We start from the raw sequence: 16,198 nt of genomic DNA on the forward strand, positions 1-16,198 counted from the left end.
AAAAAAGATCAGAAACTAAGCTTTTGGAAGGAATGTGTGCTTTTTTTCAAGAGAAATGATTCACCTACCCCAAAGCCATTATGAAGAATGAAAATCTCCGTCGTATTTTCAAGTAGCTTATTGGTGGCAGTGTGACTGTTGAAGGGGCAGAAGTGCAGAGAAGCATGTTCTGTAAACAGACTAATTAACTAGTTGGAGAGAGAGGTAGGGTAGGTTCAGAAACTCCATTCAAACTAGTTAGAAGGTTCTGTAGCATGTTTTTGTTGTGGTGAGGATCTGCAGTTGGGCGTGGAGGCATATTTGTGTTTTTCTGAACCAGAAGTATTCTTAATTGTGTATGTGTAAATGTTGCGGGATTTGCTCCACAAGCTCCTCTGTCATGAAAAATATTTTCTGTTTTTCTGCATTACAGAAAAAAAACATTTAATACTTGAATGCCTACTGTCTATTTTCAGAGCATCTAAGTTGGAAAAATATTTGTATGAATCCAAAGTGTTTATACTTTTTCAGCACTGTTTCAAGTGAAGTAATGGCAGCTTTTACTTTGCAAACAGAGTTTCAAAGGAGGTGAAGTTGCAGGATATGCACAATTAGCATTAGGTCAGAATTAGCTATGCAAAGGTCAGTTCTGAACTATGGATCATTCTTGTTTTAACAAAGCAGGGAAGCTGTTTTTCCCAGTCTTCTGAACCAGATGAGGATTGCTGTCCTTGATATCTGAAGTCACAGAAGGAGTTAACCACCAAAGACAGCTTCCAGTAAATTCCAAACTTAATGCATTATGCAGGAAAACTAGACCCTGTAGTCATAGCTTAATAAATTGATCTTCATGTTATATCACATATCATTTTCCAGTGCTTCATGCTGCTTACTGGCTGTGTTAGGGAGGCTGCAGGTTAAAGTCAGAAGAAGATGAAACATCCCTTTGAGTGCCCTATGGGAAGTCATCATTTAGGTCATTTTTTTCAGCCTTTTTGCCTAAAGATAGTATTCATTTGTTATGCCTATTGTAGGCTACCATGGAGTGCTAGACAGTGGTCAGAAAATGCAAAAAAGAACAGTGAGTTAAAATCTGCAGGTCATTAGTCAAAGCATCACAACAGTGTTATTCTTGTTGCCTGTTTTCAGAGTATGATCACATTTTGTTGTAAGTGCTGAGCTAAAGTTTCTGCACCTGAACTAATGTCAGTCAGGAGTAATTTCAGTGAAGACAGCTAGCTCAGTTCTGAGATGTGTTTGAGGCACCGTTCCTTGTATGAGTGAGAGGAGCCCAACCCATGATTAAAACTGCCAGTGTTAGCTCATTTTGGAAGTAGTGGATAAAAATAGTATTTTAGTGCATTAAATACAAGAATGATTTTTATCCTCAAGATCTCCAGTTTAATGTTCTGTTCTGTGCCTTATTTTCTCCAGTTTTGTCCCACCCCCTCACTCCTGCTGGATATGATTCTGTTTCCGTGTCAGTGCCTGCAGCAATCCCTAAAGCAGGGTTTTGCCAGTTCCACATACTGCTAAAAGCCATGCGCAATGAAGTTTTCTAACTCCTGTTCCTTTTCCTTTTGCCTTCTCCCTCTGTGCATGCCCTTCTTGTCCTTATGGATCTGTGGGTTGGAAATAGTGGTTTCCACATTTAAGTGCAGCCCACCCAATGGCCTTCCTGTAGTGAACCAGTTCTTCTGATTTGGCCTTCCTTTGGTGAACTGGGGGTGACCACACTATTCTGGATAGACCTAGCTCATCAGAACAGTTTCTAGCAGACTTCTCAGGTATAACTGAAGAGCAGAGGCTGCAGTCCATGTGCACTGTTGGAAGTCCTTTGGGCCCTAGCTGGATAGTCTCCCCCATCCCATAGTAGCTGCTTTGTGATAGAATGGGTCATGAGACTGTGGGATGAACGTGGCTATCCTTGCATTAACAGTTTGATTGGCAAGACGTGTATTTATTTTTTTTTCATGTGACAGGCAAGACCCTTTATCTAATAGGGAAAAGCTATGATGGGCATCTCTGCCAATTAATTCATGAAGTAATATTCACAAAAAAGATGTTATTTTGGTCTTTGTTCTTCACAGAGCCCGACTAGGCTTGATCAGACAGGAAAGCAACACAATAGTCCCAACCATTTTGCAAACAAGTGCATATATCGCAGAAATGCATGTATTTAGACATCATCAAAGAGAGCTGTTGTGCTAGGCTGGAAGACTGAGGATCAAAAGGAAACAAAAGGTGAAGAACCTTAAGGAAGAAAAGGAGTTGACTTGCTAGGATCAGACTGAGCTGACTTGAGTAATTTGTGACTATATGTGATACAGGATAATGCAGAGAGAAACATGATTTTCTGGAGTCCTGTCGTGGGGACAGTTAAATATGGTGAACTTAACATTTCTGGAGCCAGCTTTGCTCTGATATATTTCAGTTGCATCTAAAAGATAGTTCGTATTTGGCTTTAAGGAAGCTGTCTTAACATACTGATCATCATTGCTGTTAATAGAAACAGTCACAAAGTTGTTCCTATGGCAGTCCCACTCTCCTAGATTATAGTTGAGATTAAGGATCACAGCCCAAAACATGATCCAAGACTCTATGAACTGTATGAGTTCATACTCATTTAAATTAATGTTGGCATTAAACTCAAAAGTGTCAACTCTCGCTGAAAACCTGAAAATACTTGCTTCATGGGTTACCCCTGTGTGTTGCAATGGAAGTTACCTGATGATCTGCAGTGTTGCCAAATCCTGTGATTTTTATTGTGAGTCATACAGTAGCTGATATTTTTCTTGAAGATCAGGCTCCTGGAATGTACTGTTGTGTTGTTTTTTTTTTAACTTTTGATTTTGTAAGTTAGTAAGTTTCCAACCCTTTGTGGCCAAAGTTTCCAAACATTACTCAAATGCACTTTAAGAGTGCAGCAGTGGTAAATAAAGTAGAACCCAGGAGGTTTGTTTTTTTTGTGTTGTTTGTTTCCTTTTGGGTGTGTTTTTTTTCTTTGAAGCCTATTTTATTTCTGTAATTTCTCTGGCTTGTTCTGTGATTTTTGTGACTCATGATTTTTGAATCTTTAAAATTGATTATTATGATCTCTTTTCCTCCTAATACTACTGCACTGAACCAGTATAATTAAGAATATCATCAGGATGTTTCCAGGCATGAAAAACAAAGCTCAGATCACTCTTCTTCCTTGACACCTTCTCCCCTTCTACACTTGAATCATCAATACTTAGAAGGCTTTTTTTTGAATACAAAGAATGGTTTTGCAACAGGACTTTATTTTTGTGATTCTGGGGGTGTTCCCATTTGTTTTGAAGTTCTGTCGAGGTTATAGGTTATGTACTGGAAGTGGTAGGCAAAACAGAAAAAATGTGTATGGTATTGTTCCTAGAAAAACTTTGTCTCTATGTGTTGAACGAGAGGGTTAATACATTTTGGATTTTCTTTGGAACTACTACTGTGCTATTCAGCTATTGAGACACAAGACCATGGAGTCTTTGGTGGACTAAGGACAGTTTCCTTCTGTTCTTTCTGATAAAGACATCGTTCTTGTAAATGCAGATTTCCATGATGTAGTGGAGTGAAATCTTAAATGAAACCTCTGCTATTAGCCGGAATTACTTCATAGCAGATGAGTTCTCATTCTAAAAATCAATGAAAATAGGAGGAATGTAAACTATTGACTGAGGTGTCAATGAAATTTACAGGTCGGTGAACAAGAGATGCAAAGCAAACAACTTCAAGACACTCAGTAGACTTTAGGTGGGGCATACCGTTCATAAGAGTCCAAGAAGTCAAAAAAAAAAGTGAACTATGGAGTAAAAGTATTGTCCCACAAGTCTGGCTCCAGCAGAAGCCATGGTGTTGGTATTTTCTCTGTATGCTGCTCTGATGTATCTTCCATGATGTCCAGCCCAGGTGTTGGCTTGCATGTTCCATGCGTTTTAACCATGATGACTGATATATGGTGATCAGCTGAAATCTTCATAGCCAAGAAACTGCTGTCTTTTTTGAGCACTCTTTGTGGATAAAGAAGCAAGGAAAGCTAGAATTAGACTTCCTGCAGTAGTCAAAATAAGAAGTAAAAACAAGGAAACTAACATTAGAGAGTAGATGAAAAAAGCTCACATAGGAGGCATTTTAGAATGTTGTTCTCCAGACATGCAAATCTGTTTTTTTTCTGTTGACTTTCCCATTATATCCGCACATTTTTTGTTGGTTTTCTTTTTGTTAGTTCTTTGTTTGTTTGTTTTACAGAAAAATGAAAGACTTCTTCTGTCCACAGTGTTAATGTTATTTTACTTTTCTGAACAGGAGAAAGTTTTGAGGAGTTGGTTCCTGTCATGTAAAGTGGGTGACAGAGTAATCGAGCAGTTTCAAAGATTCAAATTAACAACCAAATTAACATTCAGTGAGCTATCAGAAGAGGAGTAATTTTGCTGGTCATGAGCTACTCATTCCTTGTAGGACCACTGGGGAATTATTGAGTAAATTTATCTATGGAAGAGCCATATCAACTTGCCACTCTCCAGGAAAGGTGCATTGATTAGAGGCAGGTCTGGATTTGTGTGACTTAAAAGCAGACTAGTGGCAGACTAGTATTATCTGATAGGGAATGGTCAAATGTGTCCTTAACCCAATTAGTTTGGAAGTGAATGGGTTGTCAGAGAGAGCAAGGCCAAGTTGTAGCAGTGTACAGTACACCAACACCTGCTACAGCAATGTGAAAAGAATTTGGGAAGTAAACTGCAATCCCTCTTCAAATCATATGCTGAAGTGCATCTGATTTGTTTGTGTGAAAGTTTGTGTACCTGAACAGTTTATCCAACACCGTGAACTGGTGACGGAGTGAAAACAAGAATATTACAAGAATATTTGGGGAAAAAATTCAAGTCCATTCAGTTATGAAAGTCCTACAACTCCATTGGCTTTTGCCATTAATGTAACCTGTTTAGAAAGAAACTGACTGATTACCCAGTCTTTTGCTAGTAATTGAATTAAAGCCTACACAGCTCTAACTTAGAAACTCAGTGTTTGGGACTGCAGGGGATTGCTGCTCCCTTTGTGGATGTTTATTTTATTTTTATTTTTTAAATCAAGATGCCTGGTTTGGAGATCTCTCCTTGGGAAGAGATCCGAGCATATTTCCAGCTGTTTGTTCCAGTGGGTGAGACTTGGCGGACCTGACATGGGTGGGAACAGCACAGAAACGACCCTCTTTCTCAGCAAACACAATATGCTTGAACTGGTTTATGTGAGGACCTTCTGTCACATAGTCTTTGGCTCTAGCCTAGAGGAGACTGAAGGAGGAGTAGGTCATGCCTGTGTCAGAGATACCATTGTAGTACAGCTGTCCAGTGAAATATGGAGCCTTGCAAACTCCGAGCTGAAAGCCATGTCAATGCAGCTGAAGTCTGCAGTTTGAGCAGTAAATGTCTTTCCCCTGTGCTGTCAGCTACCTTGCACCATGGCACAGGTTTCCTGTGTGGACTCAGCTAGGTTACTTTATCTCTGCGGCCCATCGGTAAAAACAGTATCTCCTTCATATTTATCCATATTACTTGTCCAAGTCTTTAGGAACGTAGATTGTCCCTGAGTGAGTGGAGGAACAGTCCCTCATTCTCAGAATGCTTCGATCATTACTGTAGTCTAAAAAAGTTAATACAGTTATTAATTTCTCTTTGACATTTGGTAAATAAGAGGTGCCATCCCAGAAAAAGGAGCAGCTTACCAGAAGGATGTTAGTATATATTGTATTGAGCACTAGATACTAGACCTTTTAAGATCCTGCCACACCAACTTTAATGTGGCTTTGTTATTTGCCTGGCTTCTGGGAGTTGTTGCAACACAAGTGATCATGGAAAATGTTTACCTCAGGCTTAAAATTCAGCCAGCCTGTAACATACTGCCAGCATTCTCCACCCTAATGAGTGCTTCCACTGAGCTCATCATAACCCTCACCTCTGTGTAGCAGCTTCTAATACCAGTTTATATAATATTAGACATTAGACAAACTGGAGAGTTGGGCAGGCAGGAACCTGATGAGGTGTAATATAAGCAAGTGTAGAGTCTTGCACGTGGGGAGGAATAACTGCATGTATCAGTACAGGCTAAAGTATGACATCCTGGAGAGGAGCTCTGCAGAAAAGAACCTGGGTGTTCTGGTGGGCAACAGGTTGGCTATGAGCCAGCAGTGTGCCCTTGTGGTGAAGAAGGCCAATGGTATCCTCAGGTACATTAAAAAGAGTATGGACAGCAGGTTGAGGGAGGTGGTCTGCCTCCCTCTACTCTGCCCTGGTGAGGCCATGTTTGGAATACTGTGTCCAGTTCTGGGCTCCCCAGAGTTCAAAAAAGGCAGGAATCTCCTAAAAGGATCCAGTGGAGGGCCACAAAGATGATAAAGGGCCTGGAGCATCTCCCTTATGAGGAAAGGCTGAGTAACTTGGGTCTGTTCAGCCTGGGGGAAAAAAGACTGAGGGGGATCTGGTTAATGTTTATGAATATCTAAAAGGAGTTGGGAAGCAATTGGATGAGGCCAGGCTCTTCTCAGTGGAGCATAGTGATAGGACAAGGAGCAATGGCCTAAACCTTAAACATAAGAATTTCCGTACAAACATGTGGAAGAACTTCATTGTAGTAAGGGTGACTGAGCACTGAAACAGGATGCCCAGTGTTGTTGTGGGGTCTCTTTCTGTGGAATTATTCAAGGTCTGTCTGAACACCTAACTTCAACCTACTGTAGGGAACCTGCCTTAGCAGGGAGCTTGGACTCAATGATCTCTCGAGGACCCTTCCAACCCATGCAATTCTGCGATTAAAATCATTGGGAATTTGTCTGTGCTTGCAGTGACAAGTAAGATTTGAGTCTGAGGTCAGTATCGAAACATACTAGTGATGAGAATTATTATTTGGGTGAGGACAAAAGACTTTCCTTCCAGTCCCTCACAATGGCTCAGAAATCCACTGAAATGTTAGCAAGAAGCCTTCTTCTCCTTCAAGAAAAAAATGTGTGTATTTAATTTCTGTAATAAAGCATTCTAAAGGTAGTGAAGAATGAAGTTGTAGAAAGAAAAAATGATTCCTCTGCTAGTAGCGAAGAGGGATACATTACAAATCCCTGATTGCCTAATGTTGGTTAGTAAGCAACATTAGCCCATAGGGAGCATATAAACATGATTGTAACACAGAGGTGGCTTTAAGAAAAGAGCTGTGATACATGAAGCTTAGGATCAACATGAAGTGATTTAGCCTACTTGTCCAAATACATTAAAGTGAGTCAGAATGAAACTGTTGTAAATTGTGTACTCCACTTCAGATAAAGTTGCATATTCATTTTAGATTCAGAAAACAGTTTGAGTTGGCATTTTCAGTTCCCTAGACTCATGCTAGCTTTTTAAAATAAATTTTGAACTAAAAATATATTTCCTGAAATTCATGAAACATGGATAAATAACATCTCCTTTACTGCTTATACATTGAAGCAGATGGAGAGTGCTAAGACTTCTGCAACCAGTAAGCAAGTATCTCTTTAATGCCTGAATGTAGAAACAGCTGTTGGGTCATGTACAATTCTACAAAAGAGCCTGTCGTTGCATATTAGCTCCAGTTAAGACCCCTGGAGTTAGCCCAGGAACCCACCCACAGCAGCTCATGTGAGCTGCATGGATGCCCTGCTGCTTTTCCAGCATGAGTTTTACCCATAACATCTGACATGCCATCTAACTTAGACTGACAGCAAGTTCCAGCTCTGTGTTTCTTCCTTGCAAACAGCAGTGAGATTAGGAATGACACTTGGGCAATGCCTCAGGTTGGTGAAGACAATCTTGCAAAATCCATCATGATCCATGTCATAATGATGACACTCACCTGATGTGCATTCCCACCATGGTCTCCCCAGTTACTCTGGCAAACAGGCAGTGATGCAATATATTGCACATGAGGGGCCAGTATGCTGCCTGTGAGTGATGCAAATGCACGACTGCAGAGTAGTTCTTTTGGTACAAACTGGCCTTGGATTAAGCTTCATTCTGCAAATTGCGGAGAAGCCTTTGCATCCTCTGAAGTCTGTAGACATTTTGACACGATATTTCCAATTCACTTTGATCATCCCATTCTTGACAGTGTGGCACTTATCCTCTTACAAAGAAAATTGGTAGTTGCACAGGATTAGAGATTCTCTAATTTAAGGTGTGAGGGAGTTTTGCCTGCTGGTGGAAACGTAATCTTTATAATGAGCATTGACACAGTCTGATAATGTACCATTACTGAGTTTCCTTCTCTTTTTTTTTTTTTTCCCCTTTCCCTGGGAATATGTCACCTGTAGATAGAAGCAAGGAAAATGGACTGCAATTGCCCAGGCTGTGCAAATTCTGTGACATTAAAGCAACGACGTGCTCAAACCAGTATCAGTGCAAGAGCAACTGCAACATCACTTCTATCTGTGAGAAGAATAACGAAGTCTGTGCGGCTGTATGGTAAGTGACTTCATCGTACAGGTAGGAAAGAGAGCACAAACTGATTTGTCATTACTTAGCACTTTTCTGAGTGGCTCAGATATTCTAAATCTCTATGCTATTTCAACAGACTCGCCTATATCGGTTCTAGCTGTTATTTTCACTGAGCATATTGAGTGCTGCTTGAAGTTAAGAATTCTGATATAAAATGTTTTAGTGATTTTGTTTGCTTGTTTGTTTATTTGAAGCAGCTCAGTTCCAGCTCCCTCCGATTTAACAGTAAACTGGATTATTTACACCAATTATATCTACCTCGTTTATGTGCAGGTGGAAATGCATTCATTTAATTGGAAAAAATGCTCCTATGTGTATACAGTGTGTCTGCTGTCTTTTGCTTTTATACAGTTTATATAAGTGACGAAAGAAAGACTGAACATGTGAAAATGAAAATGTTTGTTGTTGACTCTAAACTCACGCTCCTTTCTAAAATCTGGGTCTTTACCCTTCCATAAATGGTAATCCAAAGATAACTTGCAACAGTCTTGATGTGTTCCTGAGTGGACAAGTGGAACAGAACTGAAGATTTGCAGCATCACTACTGATACAGAAGTATGATTGGAGCCATTTGGTGATTAAGCAGCTTACTGAGGGAGCACTTACATCCGTTGACTTGCAGAGATGTTGAGCATAATTGGATGTAGATGCTTGACATGCAGAATTGGTCTGGTATGCTTTCGTATTTGTCGGGGGCTCCTTGAGTACGTATTGTTGTCTGTTACCGCCATTGAACATGACTGTAGTGCTGTAGAAGACAGACTTGGCCTTTTCATGCCAGTTTAGCCAAAAGGTACGTGAGCTGAGAACTGTGTTTGAAGCGCTCTTTCCCTCTAAGCCTTGTGTCAATGAAATAAAACCTGCGGACCAAGACAAAACGCAGGGATCTGGGGCCAGATTATCAGCTGTAAATATTTCCCTGACAGTGAGGTCACTCTGGTTTGCACCAGTTTTGTTTTGTTTTTCACAAACAACATTCTGCAAGTAAGTAATTCCTTCAGTGCCAAAGCTGCGTGGATTGCAGGCCTCAAAAACAGAACCAAAAATCCCACCTCACTAGAAATTCCTCGGATTTTGAGGAAATCATTCAGTTTTTATCATAATTTCCCACAGATTTTTACTGTCTGCACAGTGACCACAAAAACCAAAAGTATGTTCTGAAGTTCAGAGCAGGCAGTTCATTGAGCATTAGCTTGGGTAATTTTGGGTGAGACTTCCAAAGGCAGTCCTTGGAGCTTAGTGGTGATGTGACCCAGGAATATCAGTATCGTTGTACAGATGCCCCAGGATGGAGTAGTCCAAGCGCGACCAAAATTTCCCCGTTCAGGGGAAAAACTCAGAATGTTCTATAGAAATGCCCTCTGAGCTCTCAAAGGAGGCAAATATTGGGCAGGAATGACCCTGTCTGCTTCCTTTCTTAAACATTCTTCTTTAGATTTCAGTTTCTCCTCTTCCTTTCTAGGAGACGGAACGATGAAAATGTGACATTAGAAACAATCTGCCACGATCCCCAGAAAAGACTGTATGGTCACATGTTGGATGACTCCAGCTCAGAGCAGTGTGTGATGAAGGAGAAGAAGGATGATGGGGGACTGATGTTCATGTGCTCCTGTACAGGTGAAGAGTGCAACGATGTTCTTATTTTTTCTGCAGGTGAGTTTAATAATTTGCTCTTCATTCCTGGGCTGTGCCTCGCATGAGATATTAAATCTGACACTAAATCCAGCGATCTTTGGAATTGCCTTTTGTGGAGGAAACCTTCCAGGTGGCTGGAGACTTTGTGGCCTCTTCTGAGGCTGCAAAATCTCAGCCTTTCCTTAGTGCTTTCTGGACGTATTTCTTTCTGCCAGGTAATCTTCCTTTTGAAGCAGCTCGTTGTTCCTTTGTGAACTTCTCTGAATATGTGCAGTTTCCTTCACTGGTGGTATGCTGCCTTATGCTTACTGCAGCACAAAGTAATGTATGCATGAGTGGCTTTTCTCCCTTCTTCTTTGCCTTCTAAGAAGGCTGTACAGTTACTCTAGGCCAGATGTGCCTAGAGCACATTAAAAGGTCTTTGTCCATGTTGACTTGGCCTGTCTATGTCTGATAGTACCTTTTCAACTCTCCCTCATCTCTTGCCCGGGTTTAACCAAAATCTGGACAGCCTTACTGCTGTTTCCTGACAATCTGGCCACATGTTGCTCAGGTTGACTTTGAAGGATTTGGGGCAAATATTGATATTGATTGGTGGACCCAGGACCTAGTTGTAACAGGTTGCCTTGACTGTATGAAAGAGAAAGTGTTCACACTGAAAAGACCTTACTTTGTGTAAACTGTCTAGAGCTTTTATGCAAAGCTAGCCTCACCCTTGTGGATCTTGGCTAATTTGTTAAAAAAATTACTCATGCTATAACTGTTTCTCCTGGAACCATATAAGCTGAATGTAATCACTCTGACAAATGCGAATCTTGTATGTGTTTACAAGAACCATTCTGTAAATTCAGCACCAACTGCCTTCATTCCCATCTATTCTGAAGCTGCCTTGCGCACTTTCAGATCAGACTAAAAGGCTCTGTAATGTAAATGAAATCCTTACCTTTTTTATCCCAATTCCTTTCACTCTTTGTAGTGAAGGTTTTCATACTGTGTCATGTGTGGTGACTCAGGGAAGCTGTGCCCTGCATTCACGTTCACATTCATGTAGAAAGTGAATAACTACATATAAAAATTGCAGTAGTACAAAGCTTCAGTTTGTAACATTTCCAGTTCATTCGCAAACACAAGCATTAGCTCCATTTGGGAGTGGGGAGAATTGAGGCTTTGTCATTCCTTTTTTATTGTTGTGGATTAGTGTTTCTTTTAAATGAAAACAGCCCCTTTGGGTTGCTTGCCTGGTTAGCCATGGCAGGAAGACAAACGATTTTTACAGTATCAGACATGCGGTTTCCTGTCTGTGTTTAACTTTGAGCAGAGCATCACAGCCAGCTGGTCCGTGGCTCCTCCAGACAACTAGATAATAGTCTGTAATAATTTTGCCTTTGGAATGATTGTCATCCAGATCTACTCTGTACATTGTTTTTGCATTCTTTTGTCTTGATATTTCTTGTACATCCGAGTAAGAATTTTTGTACTGTTTTTGTACATCTTATTGCTTTAAAGAGTGGACAAAAGCTATTCTAGGAAAACCTTGAAACACTTGACCTAAGTATTGACTGCTTATTTCTTAGCAGAAAATGGAACAATAAAAAAGGATTGTACTATTTCACCTGATAATCACAGTCTTTCCTTTCAAGCTATTCCTGTAAAAGATCAGCACTGTAACTCTTCTTTCTCTTGGATATACACTTAAGACAAACCAGATTTATTTTGTTGCTGGTGTTCATGAGGTAAGAAAGAAAATTGCTAGTAAGGCAACAAGATCTAGTTTCCACCAGAGGTTAGTCACTACATTCCAGTGATTCACCACTGAGCTGCTATTGCTTATAGAAGAACTGATTTATGGCAGTGTAGGCTTATCAGTCTTGACTGCAAAGGGTAAACCTCCTGACTCTGTTTTTAGATACAAACGTTTAAAGCTTTTGGGTAGTGGGAGGTATTGTGACTCACTGAAGTGTGGCTTTAGAAATGTTTCAAGTGGTTAGATCTGAATCAAATGCTTGTCTCTTGTATGGACTTCTCTTTAAACTGCCAATCTGCAAAATAAACAAGGCACTGTCAGACATGTGCCTTAACATGCCTGTAGTTCTGCTATGTCAGAGGGCTTCTGGCCCTGATATTGATCCCTGGCATTTCAGGCCACAAGCAGTTGGTGGAAAATATTATGTGCAGAATAAATCCAAACAATATTCTGTTGTTCTAAGAGATATAATGTTTGGGAGACAGGTACCACTGCAAATCTGACTACCTGGTGTTTATTTTTTAGTTCCTCTATTTTGCCAAACAAAATTGTGGGTGCCTGGCAAACAACTTACACCTTTGTGGTGGAAAAACATTTCTCACAGCAAAACTCCATGCCAGTCAGTTTTAATTATTATTTATTCAAATGTCTAATGTCAGTGTTACCAGAAGGCAAAGCCAAGGAGCAAAAATGCTGGAAAAGATTAGACAAAGAAGGGGGAAGTAAAGGCTCCTGCTGGCTAGGGAGAAGTTGACAAGTTGGCTGGATGAAGACAGAGACCTTGTCATGCTGTCTTGGAAAAGATGAGCACAGGACTAGACTACAAGGGATTTTTCCTCTCTGACAACTGGTTGTTTGTGGCAGATCTCCTGCACAAAAATTTTGTATTGGTTTCTTACACAGGCCTGCCTCTAGCTGTTTGCACAGTTTCAGGCATCCCTTGGTGTTTGGTCAGCTTTGCTCCTCAGCATTCCCTTCACCATACCATCTTCCAGCCAGTGATAGCATGACAAATTCTTTTAAGTTTTTCTTAATTAGCAGTCGCAAGCTATTTGTCTAAAGTCAAGGCTGCTCAAAGGAATAGGACTGTTCTCCTTCCAACCTTGTGACTGTTGTGTTCATCATGGACAGAGAGAACCAGGTCTTCTCTTTAGTCAAGGAATTGAGATGCCTGCATGCTATGTAGTTCGTGACCTACTTGTGTGCATTGTAGCATCTTTCTATCATGTAGACTCATTCATCTGCATGTAAAAGGTGACCCCAGCACTGGAGACTGCAGGCAGAAGAATGAATCCTTTAAGTCACAGGACTGTGTATACTGTTTCATTATATATGCTGTTTTATCCCAGGAATCAGGCTCAAACCCAAGCAATAATACAGAGGTTTAGAAAGGCATGTCAGATCTTTAGCCCATCTCTGTTTGGTTTAAAAATATTTCCTTCTGTTAATCTGCTCCATGATCATTTTTCATCCTCACTGTGCTGTACAGATATCCTTGCATTTTGCAGCCAACATTCAGGTAGATTCTGTTAGTTCCTTAGGCACTGCTAAGGGAGATCTTTACTTGGGCATTCTCACTACACTCTGTCAGAACATGGGGTAAACTTTTAGCAGCAGTGATGTATACAAGTTTTGAAGATTATCTGAATTATCCAGATAGTTGCACTGAAACAGTAAAACTTCAGTGATAGAGGAGGCTGATGAGTCAACAAGAATTCATGACAATAATGAAGCTTACTGGAGAGATGTGGCAGAGGAGGGGAAGATGTGCTGATAACAATCTTCATATTGACCATAGTTTTCCTAAGTTGTTAATTGAAAATATAAGAGATATAAGTATTTGAATAGTCAACTGTGGCTGAGTCATTTGCCTGAAGAAATTACAGCATTTAGATAAGCAGTGTGTCAAGTGTTTCAGTTGCTTGCTGTGTGTGGATGTTACCTGGGAGACCTGATGTTTTCTGCTATCAGAATGATCGCAAGTGTGCCTGCATAGTGCTTGTCCACATCTCAGTTGCAGGTGATATTGATGATGTTTCAGAATTTCCTTTACTTGATATCTCTTGCTTGTTTCTAACATGTTGCCCCTGTCTTTTCCTTTCTTTCTCTCCTTTTCCTCTCCCTACTAGACTCAGAGCTTTAGATTTTACTTGACCACATAGAAGGATATCAGACTTAAGAGCATACTTAAGACCTGTGCACAGCCACCAGGCCATAAATGTGATGAATTGTCCAGTGCTCAAGGAACAACAGAAGGGACATGGTTACAACTGGACTGCTTGCAAGTGGATTTTAACAAAGGCTTTTATTAATCTGTTTTTCTGTTGTCCAACTAACATGTTGAGAAGTAACTGTCTTCCAGCTGCCCCATAAAAGAGGTCAGTAGCATTACGTAATGTTGCACAGAGCCCCTCGCTGCTTGTATATTGGCATTGTTCTCAATGTTTCCTCTTAGGTATTCAGCCACAGAGTCCCACCCAAAGCTTGCAGCTGTATGCATCCAAAGGAGAGGCTGTCTAATAATTGAGGGTGTGATTCTCTTAGTGGAATAGAAAGGAAATATAACAGAAACAGGCAAAAGAAGCCAAAATGTTGATTTGCTCTGTTTTATTTATATTGTTTGCTTCCTAGAAAAATAAGCATGCAGAGAGCTCAGATACAGATTTGCATAACAACAAACTAGGCAGTGCACTGCAAGCCTGGTTGGAATATTTGTTACAATTTGCATCACTTGAGAGCTTAATAAGTATGGGAATGTGGCCAACCTTTTATCAGGTTGTCATGGAAGAGACTTTAATAATTACAGACAGAAACAAACTGTAACTAACACTGGCAACATAATATTTTGGGAAAGGTTGGAGGGGTGAAACTCAGGCAGAGAATAAAAATAGTGGTTAATGTGTGGCATCTGTTGGAACATATTGAAACTGGAGAGATTGATTTGTTCCAGAAAACCACCAGCAAACAGGGGCAGACACGACATTGTGTAACTGTGGCATGTATCTCAGAAACATGGTCACATTCTGTAAAGCTAGAACATGTCACTTTTCATATTCCTAAGTAGGAAAACTTAGCTACAGAAGTCAAACTGCATGACAGATGTCATGTATGCACAGTCAAGTGACCTGTTAGAACAGGAGAGATAAGAGAATGCATCCAGGAGTGGGTGCTGTGTCAGCAAACCAAGGAATTATACTTTTTTTTTTTAGACAGCATTGAGAGAATTAAGCAGCAGCAAACTATTTGTTCTGTGTTAGAACTTAAAAGTTTCTCAAACTTTCCTGAGTGCTGAATAGTATACTTCGTAGTCAGTTGAAAAATTAAGTTCTCCTTACGATAGCTGAAATATCCATTTCATCACCACCGCCCAACCTTTGCACTCAATCTGGCCATCCAGAAGTAACCTAAGCTGCCTGCCTCCCACCCCTGTGATGTAATTAAGATGCAGCTGTTAGATGCATGTGCATGACTCTTCCAGCATATAAGTAGGTCATCTAACTGGATGTATTCCTTGGCCATAACAGAGAGGTCTGAGTCCTGATCGTGGGTTGTCAGTGCTGAGGGCAAAGCTTCTGGTCCCCAGAGGAGAGCAGTACTGCCTGTCACACAGCTCTTCCAAATTGTTCATACCATTGCCATACTGACCTCTCAGAAGATGATGTGGTGGCACTGGGTAATGGCCTCAAGCTGTGCTGGGGAGGTTCAGGTTGGATATTAAGAAAAAATTCTTTTCAGAAAGAGTGGTGAGATGTTTGGAAAAGGCTGCCAAGAGAGGTAGTGGATTCACCATACCCACCATCCCACCGTGGATGTGGCCCTGAGGGATGTGGTCAGTGGGCATGCTGAAGGTGAGTTGGTGGTTGGGCTACTAATATGATCCTAGAGTCTTTTCCAATTTTAATAATTCTGTGATTCTATAATGTGCTCTGAGGGCTGGGCCCTGTTCACCAGCCAGATGTTGACTGCTGCATTGACATTCAGACTGGCAAGGGTAAAGGGAATGAGTTCCCACACCTTTGAGCAAACATCCTCAGCCCCTAGATTTTGAACTATGATGATGCCAGTGCTTTAGAAGCTTAGCTGTAGAAGCAAACTCTAGAGATGGCTGTACCTTGTTGCTTCCACTCTTGCTGAGCCTGTGCAGAAGGACAAATATGCCTGCCAACTACCAGTGCTCATACTTCTCCACAAGGCTGCTTCAGCAGATCCTGACACTGGGCATACAGATGCCCTGACATCTTTAAATATCTTTTTTAAACTAAATATGAAAACAGACATCTCAAATGCAATCTACTGGCCTTTACAGGTTTGAATTATCTATTAAAAA

The 16,198-nt window shown here is 40.7% G+C and overlaps 1 protein-coding gene across 6 annotated transcripts in view; it reads left to right on the top strand.

The window, feature by feature from the left end:
• TGFBR2 (transforming growth factor beta receptor 2) overlaps nt 1–16,198 on the top strand; it is a 72,600-nt gene that overhangs the window by 21,052 nt on the left and 35,350 nt on the right. For all 6 annotated transcript variants that reach the window (XR_002116150.2, XR_004160153.1, XR_004160154.1 and 3 more), the window contains exons 2-3: nt 8,309–8,459; nt 9,955–10,145. Coding sequence is in view for 2 of the 6 variants with exons in the window: in XM_010712891.3 (XP_010711193.1) it covers nt 8,309–8,459; nt 9,955–10,145 (342 nt within the window). In the remaining 4 variants the exon portion in view is untranslated. The remainder of the gene's footprint in view (nt 1–8,308; nt 8,460–9,954; nt 10,146–16,198) is intronic.

Source organism: Meleagris gallopavo, chromosome 6 (assembly GCF_000146605.3).
Source record: "Meleagris gallopavo isolate NT-WF06-2002-E0010 breed Aviagen turkey brand Nicholas breeding stock chromosome 6, Turkey_5.1, whole genome shotgun sequence".
In the NCBI taxonomy this organism is placed as follows: domain Eukaryota; kingdom Metazoa; phylum Chordata; class Aves; order Galliformes; family Phasianidae; genus Meleagris; species Meleagris gallopavo.